The 14,882-nt window shown below is 40.2% G+C and overlaps 1 protein-coding gene and 1 long non-coding RNA gene across 7 annotated transcripts in view; one reads left to right on the top strand and one right to left on the bottom strand.

Annotated features, from left to right (window-relative positions):
- Positions 1–4,002: 4,002 nt before the first annotated feature.
- LOC142861581 (uncharacterized) lies at positions 4,003–10,953 on the top strand. The gene is made up of 3 exons (XR_012912814.1): positions 4,003–4,363; positions 5,723–5,873; positions 10,885–10,953. It is a non-coding gene; the product is annotated as an uncharacterized LOC142861581 (long non-coding RNA).
- The window catches only part of ANKRD12 (ankyrin repeat domain 12), a 110,621-nt gene continuing 106,279 nt past the window's right edge, over positions 10,541–14,882 (bottom strand). For all 6 annotated transcript variants that reach the window (XM_012745996.3, XM_012745999.3, XM_012745995.3 and 3 more), the window contains one exon: positions 10,541–14,564. In XM_012745996.3, coding sequence (XP_012601450.1) covers positions 14,379–14,564 — 186 coding nt within the window. In that variant the 3' untranslated portion in view covers positions 10,541–14,378. The remainder of the gene's footprint in view (positions 14,565–14,882) is intronic.

Raw genomic sequence — 14,882 nt, 5'->3', positions numbered from 1 at the left:
CACCGTGCGGACCGTAGCGCACGCCACCGTGGGGACCCTCGCGCACGCCGCCGTGGGGACCGTGCAGACTGTGGGCGCCGCTGCGGGCGAGGTGTCGCGGCCGGGGAGCACCGCACCCAAGTGGTTAAAAGATAATTCTGCCTGAGATCAGTGATGACATTAAGTGTGAATTTTTTGATATTATATAATGAAAAGTGTCAACATTTGGAAGATCTGTGTACTTCAGTGAGCTATTTTCCAAAGGATCAATGTGGATCTTATAAAATCATGCATAGGTAAAAGATCTATTCCAAGTGCAAAACAGACTAATGAAAATAGAATTAAGAAAAGTTCATGGTTTCAGATTCCGCAAGGTAACCTTTTAGAAACTGCTCGCTATGTTTTGATGTGGAATTAAACAAAATGCCCACAATTATCTGAAAACCTATTAAAATATTTCTTTTCCTACTACATATTTGTGTGAGGCCAGATTTTCTTCAACAACAAAAAAACCAAAAAGCAAAACAGATCAGACATTGAGGGGTAGAAGCAGATATGAAATTCCAGATATTTTCTATTAGGCCAGACATTATTAAGGAGATTTGAAAAATATAAAATAATGTACTTTTCTAATTTTTAGTTTTGGACATATATTTTTTATAAAAATAAACATGGTAGCCAGGTGCAGTAGCTCATGCCTGTAATCCAAGCTATTTGGGAGGCTGAAGTTGGAGGATCACTTGGGACCAGGAGTTTGAGACCATTCTGGGCAACCTAAGAGAGATCCTGTTCTAAAAAAATTAAAAAATAAAAATTAGCCAGGTATGGTGATGCATGTCTGTAGTCCCACCTACTTGGAGGCTCAGGCAGGAGGATCACTTGAGCATAGGAATTCAAGGGTACAGTGAGATATGATTATGCCACTGCTCTCCAGCCAGGGTGACAGAGTAAGATATTGTCTCTTAAAACAACTAAAAAAGAGATAAATAAATAAACATGAAATGGGTTTACTGATGGTCTTTACAATTGTTTTAATTTCTAATATAGGAAGTATCAACAGATATCTCACATAAATAAAAGTTAGCAAAGTACTTTAGGGCTCCAGAGGGGTCCTATGACTAAAAAGTTTAAGAACTGGTGACCCTAGGTAAATGCTGTGTAAATCCTCAGGTGACAGAGGCCCTGGCACACCACATGGATTAAGAGTGTGTGGGTTGACTTCATGGATGCACGGGTCAGCAGGGGGAGCTGGCAACGGTGCCCCCTGACATAGTCCAGACAGCTCCTCTACCTCGGCCACATGCACCTGTGGCTCTGGGCCTTTTCATGACCATCCACACTCTGCTTAAAAAACCAAGAAACAAATAGTACTAGGAACAACATAATGTTGTTCTACAACCTAGACAATATGGAAAAGGTGTCAAGAAATAATAGAGGGTTAATTTGGGAAGGGGTTTTAAATAAAACTTCTTATAGTTAAATACTAATAGCTTTAAAAGGTATAGAGGTGCTGTTTCCAAGAGACTTAAAGGTATTGTACTCATGGTTGCTAGTAATTAAAGAGAAAAAATTGTTTGGGGGGCACTGGTTAAGGTATCCACTAAACATTCTTAGAAAATCATGGCAGTGGAAAATTGCTATTAAAAAGTGAGGAAACTGAGCCAGGCACAGTGGCTAACACCTGTAATCTTAGCACTCTGGGAGGCCAAGGCGGGCAGATTGCTTGAGGTCAGGAGTTCAAAACCAGCCTGAGCATGAGCGATACCCCGTCTCTACTATAAATAGAAAGAAATTAATTGGCCAACTAATATATGTAGAAAAAATTAGCCAGGCATGGTGGCGCATGCCTGTAGTCCCAGCTACTCGGGAGGCTGAGGCAGGAGGATTGCTCGAGCCCAGGAGTTTGAGGTTGCTGTGAGCTAGGCTGATGCCATGGCACTCACTCTAGCCTGGGCAACAAAGCAAGACTCTGTCTCAAAAAAAAAAAATAATAATAATAATAAAAAAACCCAGCTTGAGCAACAGCGAGACCCTGTCTCTACTATAAATAGAAAGAAATTAATTGGCTAACTAATATATATAGAAAACATTAGCCAGGCATGGTGGCACATGCCTGTAGTCCCAGCTACTTGGGAGGCTGAGGCAGGAGGATTGCTTGAGCCCAGGAGTTTGAGGTTGCTGTGAGCTAGACTGACGCCACGGCACTCTAGTCTGGGCAACAGAGTGAGACTCTGTCTCAAAAAAAAAAAAAAAAAAGAAGTGAGGACACTAGTCACTCAGAAAAATGAAGCCAGGCACTGTGGCTCATGCCTGTAGTCCTAGCTATTTCGGAGGGTGAGGAGAGGAGGATCACTTGAGCCCAGGAATTGGAATCTCACCTGGACAACATAGTGAGACCTCATCTCTACACAAAAGGAAAAATAGAAAGGCAGGCCACACTAGTTCAAAAACATCCATGACAACTATCTGACAAAGGACTTTTTTATGCAGAATATTTATAAAGGATTTCTACAATAAAAAGACAGCTCAATAAAAAATTGGCAAAATACTTGGATGTTTCACAAAATAAGATGTACTAATGGCTAATAAGCATATGAAAGGTATGCTCAAACTGATTAATCAGAGAAATGCAAATTAAAACCACACGATACCACTAAACATCCACTAGAATGGCAAACATTGAAGACTGACAATACCAAAAACTGATGGGGATACAAAATAACTGGGTCTCTTATTGGTTGCTGGCAGAGGTATAAAATGGTACAACCACTTTTGGGAACTGTTAGTTTCTAATAAAGTAAAATATGCACCTACTCTATCACCTAGTGATTATACTCCATGATATTGTAAGATACTGGGCTATAAGGACAATGGACACCTTCTGGCTTCTGTTTACTGCTTGTTTGCTAACTGCAAGGCATTATGAGTACATTATGGGATGCAAAAAACAAACAAACAAACAAACAAAACCAAAAACCAAAAAACTCAAAAACCAGAGTCTCTCAGCTAGGACCCAAAACAGGTTAGAGCCTATCAGGGCAGGATAAAGTAAAAATCACTGTGAGGGTGGATGCATGATCAGTGTATAAACAACTTTGCTATAAAAAGGTCATTAGCACACAAAGGGGGGTTCCTGCCCAAAAAAGAGGCCACTGTGCTGGCACTCTGGGGTTCGGACCCTAGCTCGAGCTAGACGATAAAACTCCTTTTGATAATTACAGCCTCGGTGACTCTGTCTCTCTGTCCTGCGGCCCTGCAAATCTCAAATATAACATTTGGGGGCTCGTCCAGGATTCTCACAGACCGCTGGATAAGACGCAGAGCCGGGGAAGGAGTGTATAGATTAGAGCCCTGGACTAGTGGACCGGCATTAGGACCTAGGCGGACACGTTGGTGGCTCGCTGGTGGAGGCCAGACGGAGACGTCTGCTGGCCTCCTTGGAATCCCCACGGCTGACCTTGGAGCTGGAGGCTTGGTCAGAAGGGGACCAGGGAGAGATTCTGGAATAGGTGCGTCATTGTTTCTCATTTACTCGTCTGTCTACTCGTTTTCTTATTTATTCCTCATCTGTCTATTCATGTCACCTGTGTGATTGAGCGAGTGATTTTGTCCTGTGTCTAAGACTTTCTTTTCAGGAATGGGGCAAACCCTGACAATGCCATTGTCTATCCTCGTGAGTCACTTTAAGGACGTGAGGGCGGGGGAACAGGACCTTTGTGAGGGGAGGGAGACACCGAGGCAAACAAGATGGCCACGCCCACACCCTCGCCCCTCCCAGTGGCACCCGTGCCCTGCCCGGTAGCGCTCGACCCCGCCCCCTGGTGGTGGCAGCGCTCACACCTGCGGTGCCTATGGCCGCAATGGAACCGCTGACGGAGGTGGGGGGCCGGCTTACGGGACTAGGCAGAGGACTGGACGGGCTCCAGATCCAGAGCCCGTGAGGGTGCTCCCCCTGAGAGTGATGGGACCCCCTGGAGCAGATGAGGAACAGACATGCCAGTACTGGCCCTTCTCCACCAGTGACCTCTACAATTAAAAGTCCCAAAATGCAATTTTTTTCTGAAAATTCAAGGGATTTAATTAACCTTTTATATTCGGTCCTTTTTACACACCAGCCCACTTGGGAGGATTGCCAACAGTTGCTTAAGGTACTTTTCACAACTGAAGGGAGAGAGAGAGAATCCAAGCGGAAGCACAGAAGCTGGTTCCAGGAGAGGACGGCAGACCCACCATCAACCCCCAAATCATCGACCAGACCTTCCCTCTTGAACAGCCGCACTGGGATCACAATGAGGCTGAAGGTAGGACGCGTCTCTGGATCTACCGCCAGACTCTGATGGCCGGTCTCCGAGCAGCGGCACGGAAGCCGACACATTTGGCTAAGGTAGGAGATATCTGTCAGGGGCCTAAAAAAAGTCTGGCAGCTTACCTAGAAAAAATTATAAAAGCCTTTCAGCAGTACACTCCGATAGATCCCACCGTAGAAGAGAGTAAAGCGGCCGTCATGATGGCCTTTGTATATCAGGCAGTCCCAGACATTAGGCGAAAGGTGCAAAGGATAGATAGGCTGTGCAAAAATACTCTACAGGACTTGCTAAAAGTGGCAAGAAAAATATATAATAAAAAAAATGCCCAAAGAAAAGTTAGAGAGACTAAGATTAAAAGATAAAAAGTTTCAGGTGGGCGAGGCATGAAGGGCAAAAAAAAAAAATGGCCAAGATCCTACTCGCAGCTACGGAAAGAGGTCAGCTAGGGGCAAGAGGCCGGGAGCGACCCCGGAGGGAGAAGCTAGGCAAAGATCAGTGTGTCAATTGCAAGGAGCATGGACACTGGGCTAAAAACTTCCCCAAGAGGAAGGGGGGATATAAAGCTAAATCCTCCGAGAAGGTTATGGTGGTGGGGCAAATAGAGGATGAATAGGGGGGACGGGGTTCGGTTCCCCTCCCCGAGCCCAGGGTAACTTTACTAGTGGAGGGGAGCCCAGTCAATTTCCTGGTAGACATGGGGGCAGAACATTTGGTGATTACTGAGACCACGGGAAAACTGTCAAACAAGACTAGCTGGGTGCAGGAGGCAACTGGAACTTAGCCCTACCAATAAACTACACGGCAAAGTTCTTGACAAGAGAGTCACGCCTTCATGGTCATTCCAGAGTGCCCCACCCTATTATCAGGGAGAGACATACTCACAAAATTAAAAGCCCATATTTACTTAAAAAAAAATAACTGATGATAAAGGCAACCTTATTAGCAGCCCCTGGGTCACTCAAATCTTGACCTTGGCACAGGTGGATGAGTATAGACTATACCAGCCTGTGAGGGGCCAAAAAAAGGACATAGAGCACTGGCTCTGCAAATTTCCCAAAGCCTGGGCTGAAACGGGGGGTGCAGGGTGGGCAAAGCATCGGCCACCTCTGTACATTGAGTTAAAACCAGGGGCTGAGCCAGCCTGAGTTAGACAGTACTCCATGCCCCAGGAGGCTAGAATGGGAATAACACCCCACATTTAAAGGCTCCTAGGAGCCGGGATTCTCCGGAGGTGCCAGTCAGCCTAAAATACTCCTTTGTTGCCAGTAAAAAAAACCAGATAAAAAAGATTATCGGCCTGTGCAGGACCTCAGGGAGGTCAACACGCGTGTCCTAGACATCCACTCTACGGTTCCTAACCCCTACACCCTACTAAGTTCCCTTCCTCCAACGCAGATTTGGTACACTGTCCTAGATTTAAAGGATGTGTTTTTCAGCCTAGCTGTGGCCAAGCACAACCAAAATATATTTGCCTATGAGGGGCAGAACAAAGAGGGGGGATCCATGGGCAGCTGACTTGGACAAGACTGCCCCAGAGATTTAAGAACTCGACCACCTAGTTCAACGAGGCCCTTCATGAAGACCTGGGTGAGTACTGTGCCAACTACCCAGAGGTGACCCTGCTGCAGTATGTAGATGATTTACTATTAGCTGCTCCAACCCTTCAGACCTGCCTGGAGAGCACCAAAGACTTACTCAGAGTGTTAGGGGAAATGGGCTACAGGGCTAGTGCCAAGAAGGCCAAGATTTGCAAAGATAAAGTCACCTATTTAAAATATAAAATTAAGAGAGGCCAAAGGTGGCTAACAAAAGCAATAAAACAAACTGTGCTTGAGATACCCACCCTGACCTCATGTCAAAAAGTGTGGGAGTTCCTGGGGTCAATAGGGTACTGTTGCCTCTGGATTCCTGGGTTCGCAAAAAGACTCAACCCTTGTATAAAAGGTGCAAGGCAGGGCAAACGTAAAAATGGACAGTGCAGATGGAGAGTGCCTTTCAAGCCTTAAAAACAGCTATGTTAGACGCCCCGGCCCTGGCGCTCCCTGATCCCACAAGAGAGTTCCACCTGTTTGTAAACAAACAAACAAACAAACAAACAAAATAGCCAAGGGAGTGCTCACACAGGCGCCAAGACCTTAAAGGCGCCCAGTGGCGTACCTGCCAAAAAAAGCTAGATCCGGTAGTGGCGGGCCGGCTTGCCTGCAAGTCATCGGAGCTACTGTTTTATTGGTCAAAGACACCCTGGGTCAGTATTTGCAGATTACCTCCTCTCACGCCATAGAGGGGATCCTGAAGCAGCCGCCAGGACGATAGATTACAAATGCGAGGCTGACTCACTACTAGGGGCTTCTGTTGGACACTCCTTGCATTGAGTTCCGGACTCCTGCCACCCTGAACCCGGCCACACTCCTGCCAGATCCCGAGCCAAAAACACCTAAACATAGTTGCCTCAAAATCCTGGCCAAGACCCAGATGGCCAATAAAGACCTAAAAAACTGCCCTCTTCCAAACAGCAACCTAACCTGGTTCACTGATGAGAGCAGCTTTGTCCGAGACGGACACAGGTATGCGGGGGCGGCTATAATAAATGAGCGAGGTAATCTTATCTAGGCATCACGCCTCCCACAGACGACATCTGCCCCAAAGACAAAACTGGTAGCATTAACAAAAGCCCTCCACCAGGCCCCCCCAAAAAAGCTGACTGTATACACCGACAGTCGCTATGCCTTTGGGACAGTACACATACATGGGGCTCTCTATAAAGAGAGAGCTTTCATCATGGCAGAGGGCAAAAAAAGCAAACATAACCCTAAAATACTTCAGCTGCTAAAAGCCATTTTGTTGCCAAAAGCAGTGGCAATAGTCCACATTCTGGGACCCCAAAAGGGGGATTCTCTTAAAGCCCGGAGCAACTGGGCTGCAGACACTGAGGCAAAAAGGGCTGCAAAAAACCCAACACTAATAGATATTCTATATTTGAGCTTGCCACCTCCTGGGATGGAAAAGATGCCCCCCCCCCCCACCAGATTATTCCAGCACGGATATAAACTGGGCCAAAAAAACCCTGCAGGCAACACAAAATAAAGATGGTTGGCTCCAAGATAGAGAGTACCGCCTAATAGTTTCTAAAATCTTAGAGCCACCTACTAAGACACTTGCACCAGACGACACATCTAAAAAAAAATAAAAGATGCTACAGTTGCTAGACACCGCACAAATCAGATTCAAATCACATACACACACACACAAAAAATAGCAAAAGACATTGTCCAAAACTGCCGTGTCTGCCAGGTCATGCAGCCAAAAAAGATCAAAAAAACCTATGCAGATACCAGGGAGCAAAAAAGGCAACCAAGATTATTTTAAAAAATAAACTTTACAAAAATAAGACCCCAAAAATATGGGTACAGATATTTGTTGGTCATGGTAAACACTTTCTCAGGGTAAATAAAAGCTTTTCCTACTAAAAAAAAAACAAACTGCCTTAATAATAGCAAAAAAAAAAAAAAAATTCCCAGGTACAGGCTGCCAAAAAGCATAAGATCTGACAATGGGCCAGCCTTCACAAGTCAAGTCAGCCAAGGGCTAGCCTGAGCACTGGGGGCAAATTAAAAGTTACATTGTGTATATAATCCCCAGAGCTCAGGGCAGGTAAAAAAAATAAACAAAATCCTAAAAAAAAACTTAAGTAAATTGATCCTAAAAACTGGCGGGGACTGGGTGACCCGCCTTCCCTTCGCCCTATTCCAAGCTAAAATACCCCTTACCATTTGGGCCTAACCCCCCTTTGAGATTGTGTATGGTACCCCTCTACCTGTAATCCCCAGGGTGAGCCCTGAAGCTCTCCCTAAACACCCTAAAAAGGTACTACAAGCTATACAAGCTCTGCAATGTGTTCACAGCCAAGTGTGGCCAGCCCTCTAGGCCATCTACCAGACAACTGGGCCAAAGAGCAAAAGTATTAAACACTTATATCACCATCATCAGCCAGGGGATTGGGTATAAATAAAATGGCATAAAAATAAAATCCTAAAGCCTAAATTAAAAAAAACCCTTTCAAATTATTCTTGTTACCCCCACTGCTCTTAAGGTTGACGGGGTAGCAACCTAGATCCACCACTCCCACGTGAGACCGGCTGGTAAAGACGAGCAAAAGCAACAGCAAGACGAGTACAGAGCAACAGCAGATCTCACAAATCCCTAACTTCGCTGTCCAAAATAGTGCTGCAGAACTGGAGGGGCCTAAACTAAATATTCCTCCACCAGGGGGGCTATGTGCAGCCCTAAAAAAAGAGTGCTGCTTCTATACAAACCATACTAAAATAATTAAAGAGTCCATGACAAAGGTCAAAAAGAGACTTGCCGGACAAAAATGAGAGCACGAGCAACAAAGATGGTTTAAATCGTGGTTCAACAGTTCCCTGTGGTTAACTACCATGCTATCTACTTTGTTAAAACCTATAATAGTGCTCATGCTCATCCTCACCTTTGGGCCAGGTATTCTAAATAGGTTAGTCACTGTCATAAAAAAACAAATAAATACTGTGCAATTAATAATACTGCAGCAGCAATACCAAAAGATAAGTCTTAAAAAAAACAGCTTAAAAATAAAAAAAATACAAGACCCTAAATACAAGCAAAAATGCTCATAAAAACCAAGAGAAAGGGGGGAATGTAAGATACTGGGCTATAAGGACAATGGACACCTTCCAGCTTTTGTTTACTGCTTGTTTGCTAACCGCAAGGCATTATGAGTACATTATGAGATGCACCAAAAAACAAACAAACAAACAAAAAACACCAAAAAATGCAAAAACCGGAGTCTCTCAGCTAGGACCCAGAACAGGTTAGAGCCTATCAGGGGCAGGATAAAATAAAAATCACTATGGGGGCAGATGCATAATCAGTATATAAACAATTTTGCTATAAAAAGGTCAATAGCACACAAAGGGGGGTCCCTGCCCCAAAAAAGAGGCCACTGCGCTGGCACTCTGGGGGCTCGGACCCTAGCTCGAGCTAGACAATAAAACTCCGTTTGATAATTACAGCCTCAGTAACTCTCTCTCTCTCTGTCCTGTGGCCCTGCAAATCTCAAATATAACAATATGTACCCAAGAGAAATGAAAAAAATATGTCCACAAAAAAGGCTTGCATATTCATAGCATGTTTATTCACAATAGTCCCAAACTGGAAACAATCCAAATACGGCCAACAAGGAAGGAATAAACAAATTTGTACAATATACTACTCAATAATAAATTACTACTCATAACTGATATATAGGACATGGATAAATTTCAAAACCTTATGTTGAGAGAAAGGCAGCAGACACAAGAGAGCATATACCATATGATCCCATTTCTGTGATGTTACTATTTATTGGTGATGGCAAACAGTACAGTGGTTGCCTCTGGGGTATTGGCTTGGAAGATGCACCAGTAAACTTTCTGGGGTAATGGAAATGTTTTACAGTATGATCTCACTGATGGCAACATGAGTGTTTACATTTGTCAGGATTTATCAAACTGCCTACAGATCTGTGTATCTTTATTGGATAGATTATAAGTAAAAGAAAAACTGGGGAGAAAGGTACTGATAAGTGTTCTCTTAAGCTGAGTGATGGGTACATAGGTAGTACTTTCCACCTGTAAACATAAGCTATATATGTCTCATGTATGCCAACAGCAAAATTTTTTTTTTAAAGTGAGGAAAAAAGATAGTTACCTAAAAGCTCTAGTACCAGTTGTATAATTTGAATATGGGATGCAGTATTTAAAAAAAATGCATTTAAAACCTCATCAATAGAGTTAAATAAATACGCATCATATATTCTTAGGTTCTCTAAATAATGTACCCAGTAAAGCTGAATCCTCATGTAAGCAGACTGTGTTTATCTTTAGGTTAAAAATTTTATATGCTATTTTCTCTTACGGAGATATTGTACATGTACAAAAATATTTGTAGATGTTGTATAGGATTTAATCACTGAAAAATCCAATCTTTCTAATTGTACTTTTTGCTATATTATGCTAATATTTATAATTCTAGATATTTTTAGCCATTTTGATTAATGGAATTGTTTAAACTTCATTTGCCTCAGTTGCTTCTATGAATCCTGGTTTTATTGACTGGAAATTTTGGGTGGCTATTTCTCTGGAGGCTTAAAAGAAAACTCTATTTTAGGTACAAAGACCACTTGCAAGAAGCCACTAAAAGAAAGATGAACTACAAGATATTTTAATCACTATTCACACTTTTTCCAAAGATTAATATATCTCTTGTAACACTTTTTGCCTTAAATATTTGAAAATATAAAAAATGGTGAAAATCCTTTCTTTAAACTTAAATCAGGAGGACTATGAGTTTTAAATAGTCAATTTCCTCTCTATAAAAATTTTGGTTTTTATGTGAAGAGAATATTGCCTTTTGAAAAAGAAAAATACATATCTCTGCGCTCTATTTCAGAATAACTATAATTCTTAAGTCCCATTAAAATAAGCTTCATGGGATCTTTTGAGATTTTTGCAGTTATAAAGTTTGCAGCATGTCTAATATAGGCATGCCTTGTTTTATTGTGTTCACTTTTTGTGTTTTACAGATTGAAGGCTTCTGGCAACTCTGCATCAAACAAGTCTATTTGGTGCCATTTTCCCAATAGTATTTGCTCATTTTGTTAGCAATAAAGTACTTTTAAAATTAAGATATTATACACTGTATTTTTATTTATTTTTCTTGAGACAGAGTCTTGCTCTGTTGCCCAGGCTAGAGCGCAGTGGCATCAGCCTAGCTTGCATCCACCTCAATCTCCTGGGCTCAAGCAATCCTTCTGCCTCAGCCTCCCAAGTAGCTGGGACTACAGGCACGTGCCACCATGCCTGGCTAACTTTTTCTAAATGTTTTTAGTTGTCCAATTAATTTCTTTCTATTTTTAGTAGAGATGGGGTCTTGCTCTTGCTCAGGCTGGTTTCGAACTCCTGACCTTGAGAAATCCACCCACCTCGATCTCCCAGAGTGCTAGGATTACAGGTGTGATCCACTGTGTCCGGCCTATGCTGTATTTTTAGACACAATACTATTGCACATTTAACAGACTACAGTGTAAACATCACTTTTATGTGCCCTGGGAAATAAAAAATATTTGTGACTCACTTTATCGTGATGCTCTGGAACTGAACCTGCAATATCTTTGAAGTATGCCTGCACTTAAGAATTCATTTGTGAGACCTCTTATTACTGAACAGATTTTAATTTGAAAAACTAATTCTTCAGAGGCTGTTTGTTTTCCCATGATGAATATTTCTGCAATTTTGCTAGCTGCTCAAGTAAACATTGCTGTTTGGCTTACAATCATACATGAGTGGAAAATTAAGTAAAAAACATATTTAGCACACATTTCACTCTTATTTTTTCTATAAAAATATAACTCTTTATTAAATAACATGCACAAATATCAACTAGTCATTTATTAAACAGATATGATTTAGAACAAGATTTAAAGAAATACAAATCCTTAGGTACAATTTAGTATCTTGTTCATGATATTGGAATAGTTTAAAAAGTATCACTGATTAAACTAACCATCCTTTATTTTTCTTTCAGGATCAATCCAAAACCTTTTTAGGCATATACCCCCTTCCAAGTTTTTTCTAGCATTCTAGAGCTTTGGAATACCAAAAGCCCATAGCTACTTACTTGATAATACATTTACAATGAGAGGGCATTAACTTGTCTTTTAAGTTATCATGATTAGTTTTCAGACACTTTACAAAGGAAATTTGCAGAAGCAGAATCATGGCAGAGAGGCTCCAGCTTTCTGAGGTACCATTGAAGAGTGTGAGAACTGTGATTAAGATAAAAAGCTGGGATGACTAAAATTTGCCAGATTCCTGCTTGTTTTTCTCTTCTGAAGCTTGTTCTGTTCGGCCAGTGATATTGCCCCTTTTTCTGGTTGGACCATCAGAACAAAATGCTGCATGAGCTTACCCCTCTCTGATTTTCTACAACTTCAATGCTCAATAATGCCGGTTTTTGATTTTTATGATTTGCCACACTATCCCATCAAAGTTCCTTTTTAGGCAAAAGTATAAACAAACTTTGCATTAAGTTTTTCATATTAAAAAGTATTGCTATATAAATTAGCTCTCAATGTTCCCAGCCTTAATAAACTTAACTTCAACAAAACCAGTGCTTCAAAAATCTACCCTGCCTTTCTGGCTCCATTTATCTAATAAAAAATGCCAAAATCCCCCACCTACATTTCTAAAGAAAACTACATCCAACCTTTATAATAAAGTCCTTGCACTGTGTATTTTTTTTACACGTGCTGCTTTATTGCGCATGCCAAGTACAGTAAGAATTAAAATATAAATCGATGTAAAAATTCAAAAATCCCTAAGCTTAATATGTACCTTTGCACTCAAAAACTTTTACATTCTCTCCCATTAGCTGGGATTTCCAACTTGCAAACTAAATTTAAATCACTTCATTCCCATATAGTTGCTTTGCTTTTCTCTAGCAAATAGAAAACATTCAGAATTATTTTTAATTCAAGAAAGTATTGTGGAAAGTTTTGTAAATTTTACCTCATATACACTTATGAATTTTACACTGACCTAATTTTCTTTTCAAAAATGTTTAATTAAGTTCAGCAGCAGGTTTCAGATCTGAAAAATTCCTGAATATTTAGTTTATATCACGTTATAGGAGAAACTGGACTTTTTTCTAAGGATATTGCTGATTTTTAAAATTATAAAACGGCATACCAAATCTTATTTCAATTATAAAATTTTGTAAATTAAATTTTACATCTTGATACGATGAAAAAAACACAACATATTAATCAATTTCTCATAAACGCTTCTGAGATCGACGGGAATATTCCTAAATTTCTTTTACTTATTTTGATGACCAAATATCTTTTTGATTTATGTATTGTTTTTATTTTAAAAGTGCAAAGGTTATTAAGCTTAAAACATTAAATTTAAGCAATGTAAAAAAGTTTTACAATGATTTAACATGACCAATAAAATTTATTAAACATATTTACATATATTCACAGATACTTTCATAGTTGAGTATTAAAATAGACATTTACAATTTCAGAATTTTCATTCAAAGGCAATTTTTTTTTCCAGGAGAAAACAGGCTCTACTGTAAGATGAATAAAGAGCTAAGTTTCTTTGTATGACTAATGTTAAATAAGATGTTCAACACAGTAAGTCACAGGTTCTATCACAGGAGACTAGTATGAAACGTCTTACACTGTTCCAGGCATCCATTATGGAGAGAGTTAAATTATAGGAAGCATGCAATACAACTAAGTCACAATCTTTACAGTTATGGTGATGAAAACAAGCTAACTCAAACACATGCATGCCTTATTTAAAAATTTTGCTACCTGAACACACTATTACTACACTCCACACAAACTACAACTTTGGTCCGATAAAACATTAGACAAAACAGTTTTATAGCTTTTTTTGTACATGTTTTGACTACCAATCCCTTTGTATACGTTTTGACCATTAATTACAAGATTTACATCTGCACAATATGTATAAAATAAGTTATTAAAAAGGAAGACAATATTAAAACTTTCAAAAGAAAACTGTACAATTAATTTACAGATATAATAAACTGAAGAAATTTGTGCCAAGTTTTCCTTCCACATTGGAAACTATTTGGTAGGAATTGAACCTTTTAGTTTACTGATATATTTTCAATAAAACCTGAAAGAGATCTGAATACTAGTGGTTATCTCATTACTTAGAGTGCTAACAACTTCCAGCGCTGTAAGACTCTCAACTTTTTAAATACCTCCCATAGTCTGCCAACGTGCTCTAATGCAATTGTTACCTTTCACCAATATAAATAACAGTTTTCTGACAGAAACTGTGTTTGGATCTAAGACCCAAAATAATCCTCTTCACTTTTTATAAAATGACAGTGTTTACTACATACCCCAACTTTAATCGAACTTTTATGAACAATTATAAAAGCATACCATCAGTATTTTTGTCAAAAGGCAGTGTTCCACAGTATAATGCCTGAGTGTCATCAGTTTAGGATGACACCATCAGGAAGTAATGACTGCTATATAGGAGTCAATTCAAAGTCATCATTAACATCAACAAGGGGAACATAAAATTCCTGGATTTCATAAATGCTGATAGATTTATAGGTGGCAGGATCAAGTTCCTGGAGCTTGAGTTGCCATTCTAATCTCTGGACAGCATTTAAAGCCGCAGCCTCATGTTGTTGCCTCATTAGAAGACAGGTCTATTTAAAAGAAGAGAAGAGTTAACTGGTTATTTTGTTAAATCTGCTTTTAAAATTAATCTCATCTATAGTTTCTTTGGGGACTCAGATAGATATATCATGAGATGGGTTTGAATTATGAATCCATTTATGTTTTACTCTTTATGTACCTACATGTGGATTATTTCTGGGTCTATCAGTTCACTTTCATCTTTAAGGCTTTAATTTGAAAATATTCTTTCAAATTATGAGACTTCAAATTATCAGAGGAATCATGAAAATCCAGGGAGAGATGATTTTTGAAATGATCAAAATCTCAAATAAAATACTTTATAAATT

Source organism: Microcebus murinus, chromosome 17 (assembly GCF_040939455.1).
Source record: "Microcebus murinus isolate Inina chromosome 17, M.murinus_Inina_mat1.0, whole genome shotgun sequence".
Taxonomy (NCBI): Eukaryota; Metazoa; Chordata; class Mammalia; order Primates; family Cheirogaleidae; genus Microcebus; species Microcebus murinus.
Note: the sequence above shows the minus strand (reverse complement) of the source record. Positions and strands in the feature narration are given on the sequence as shown.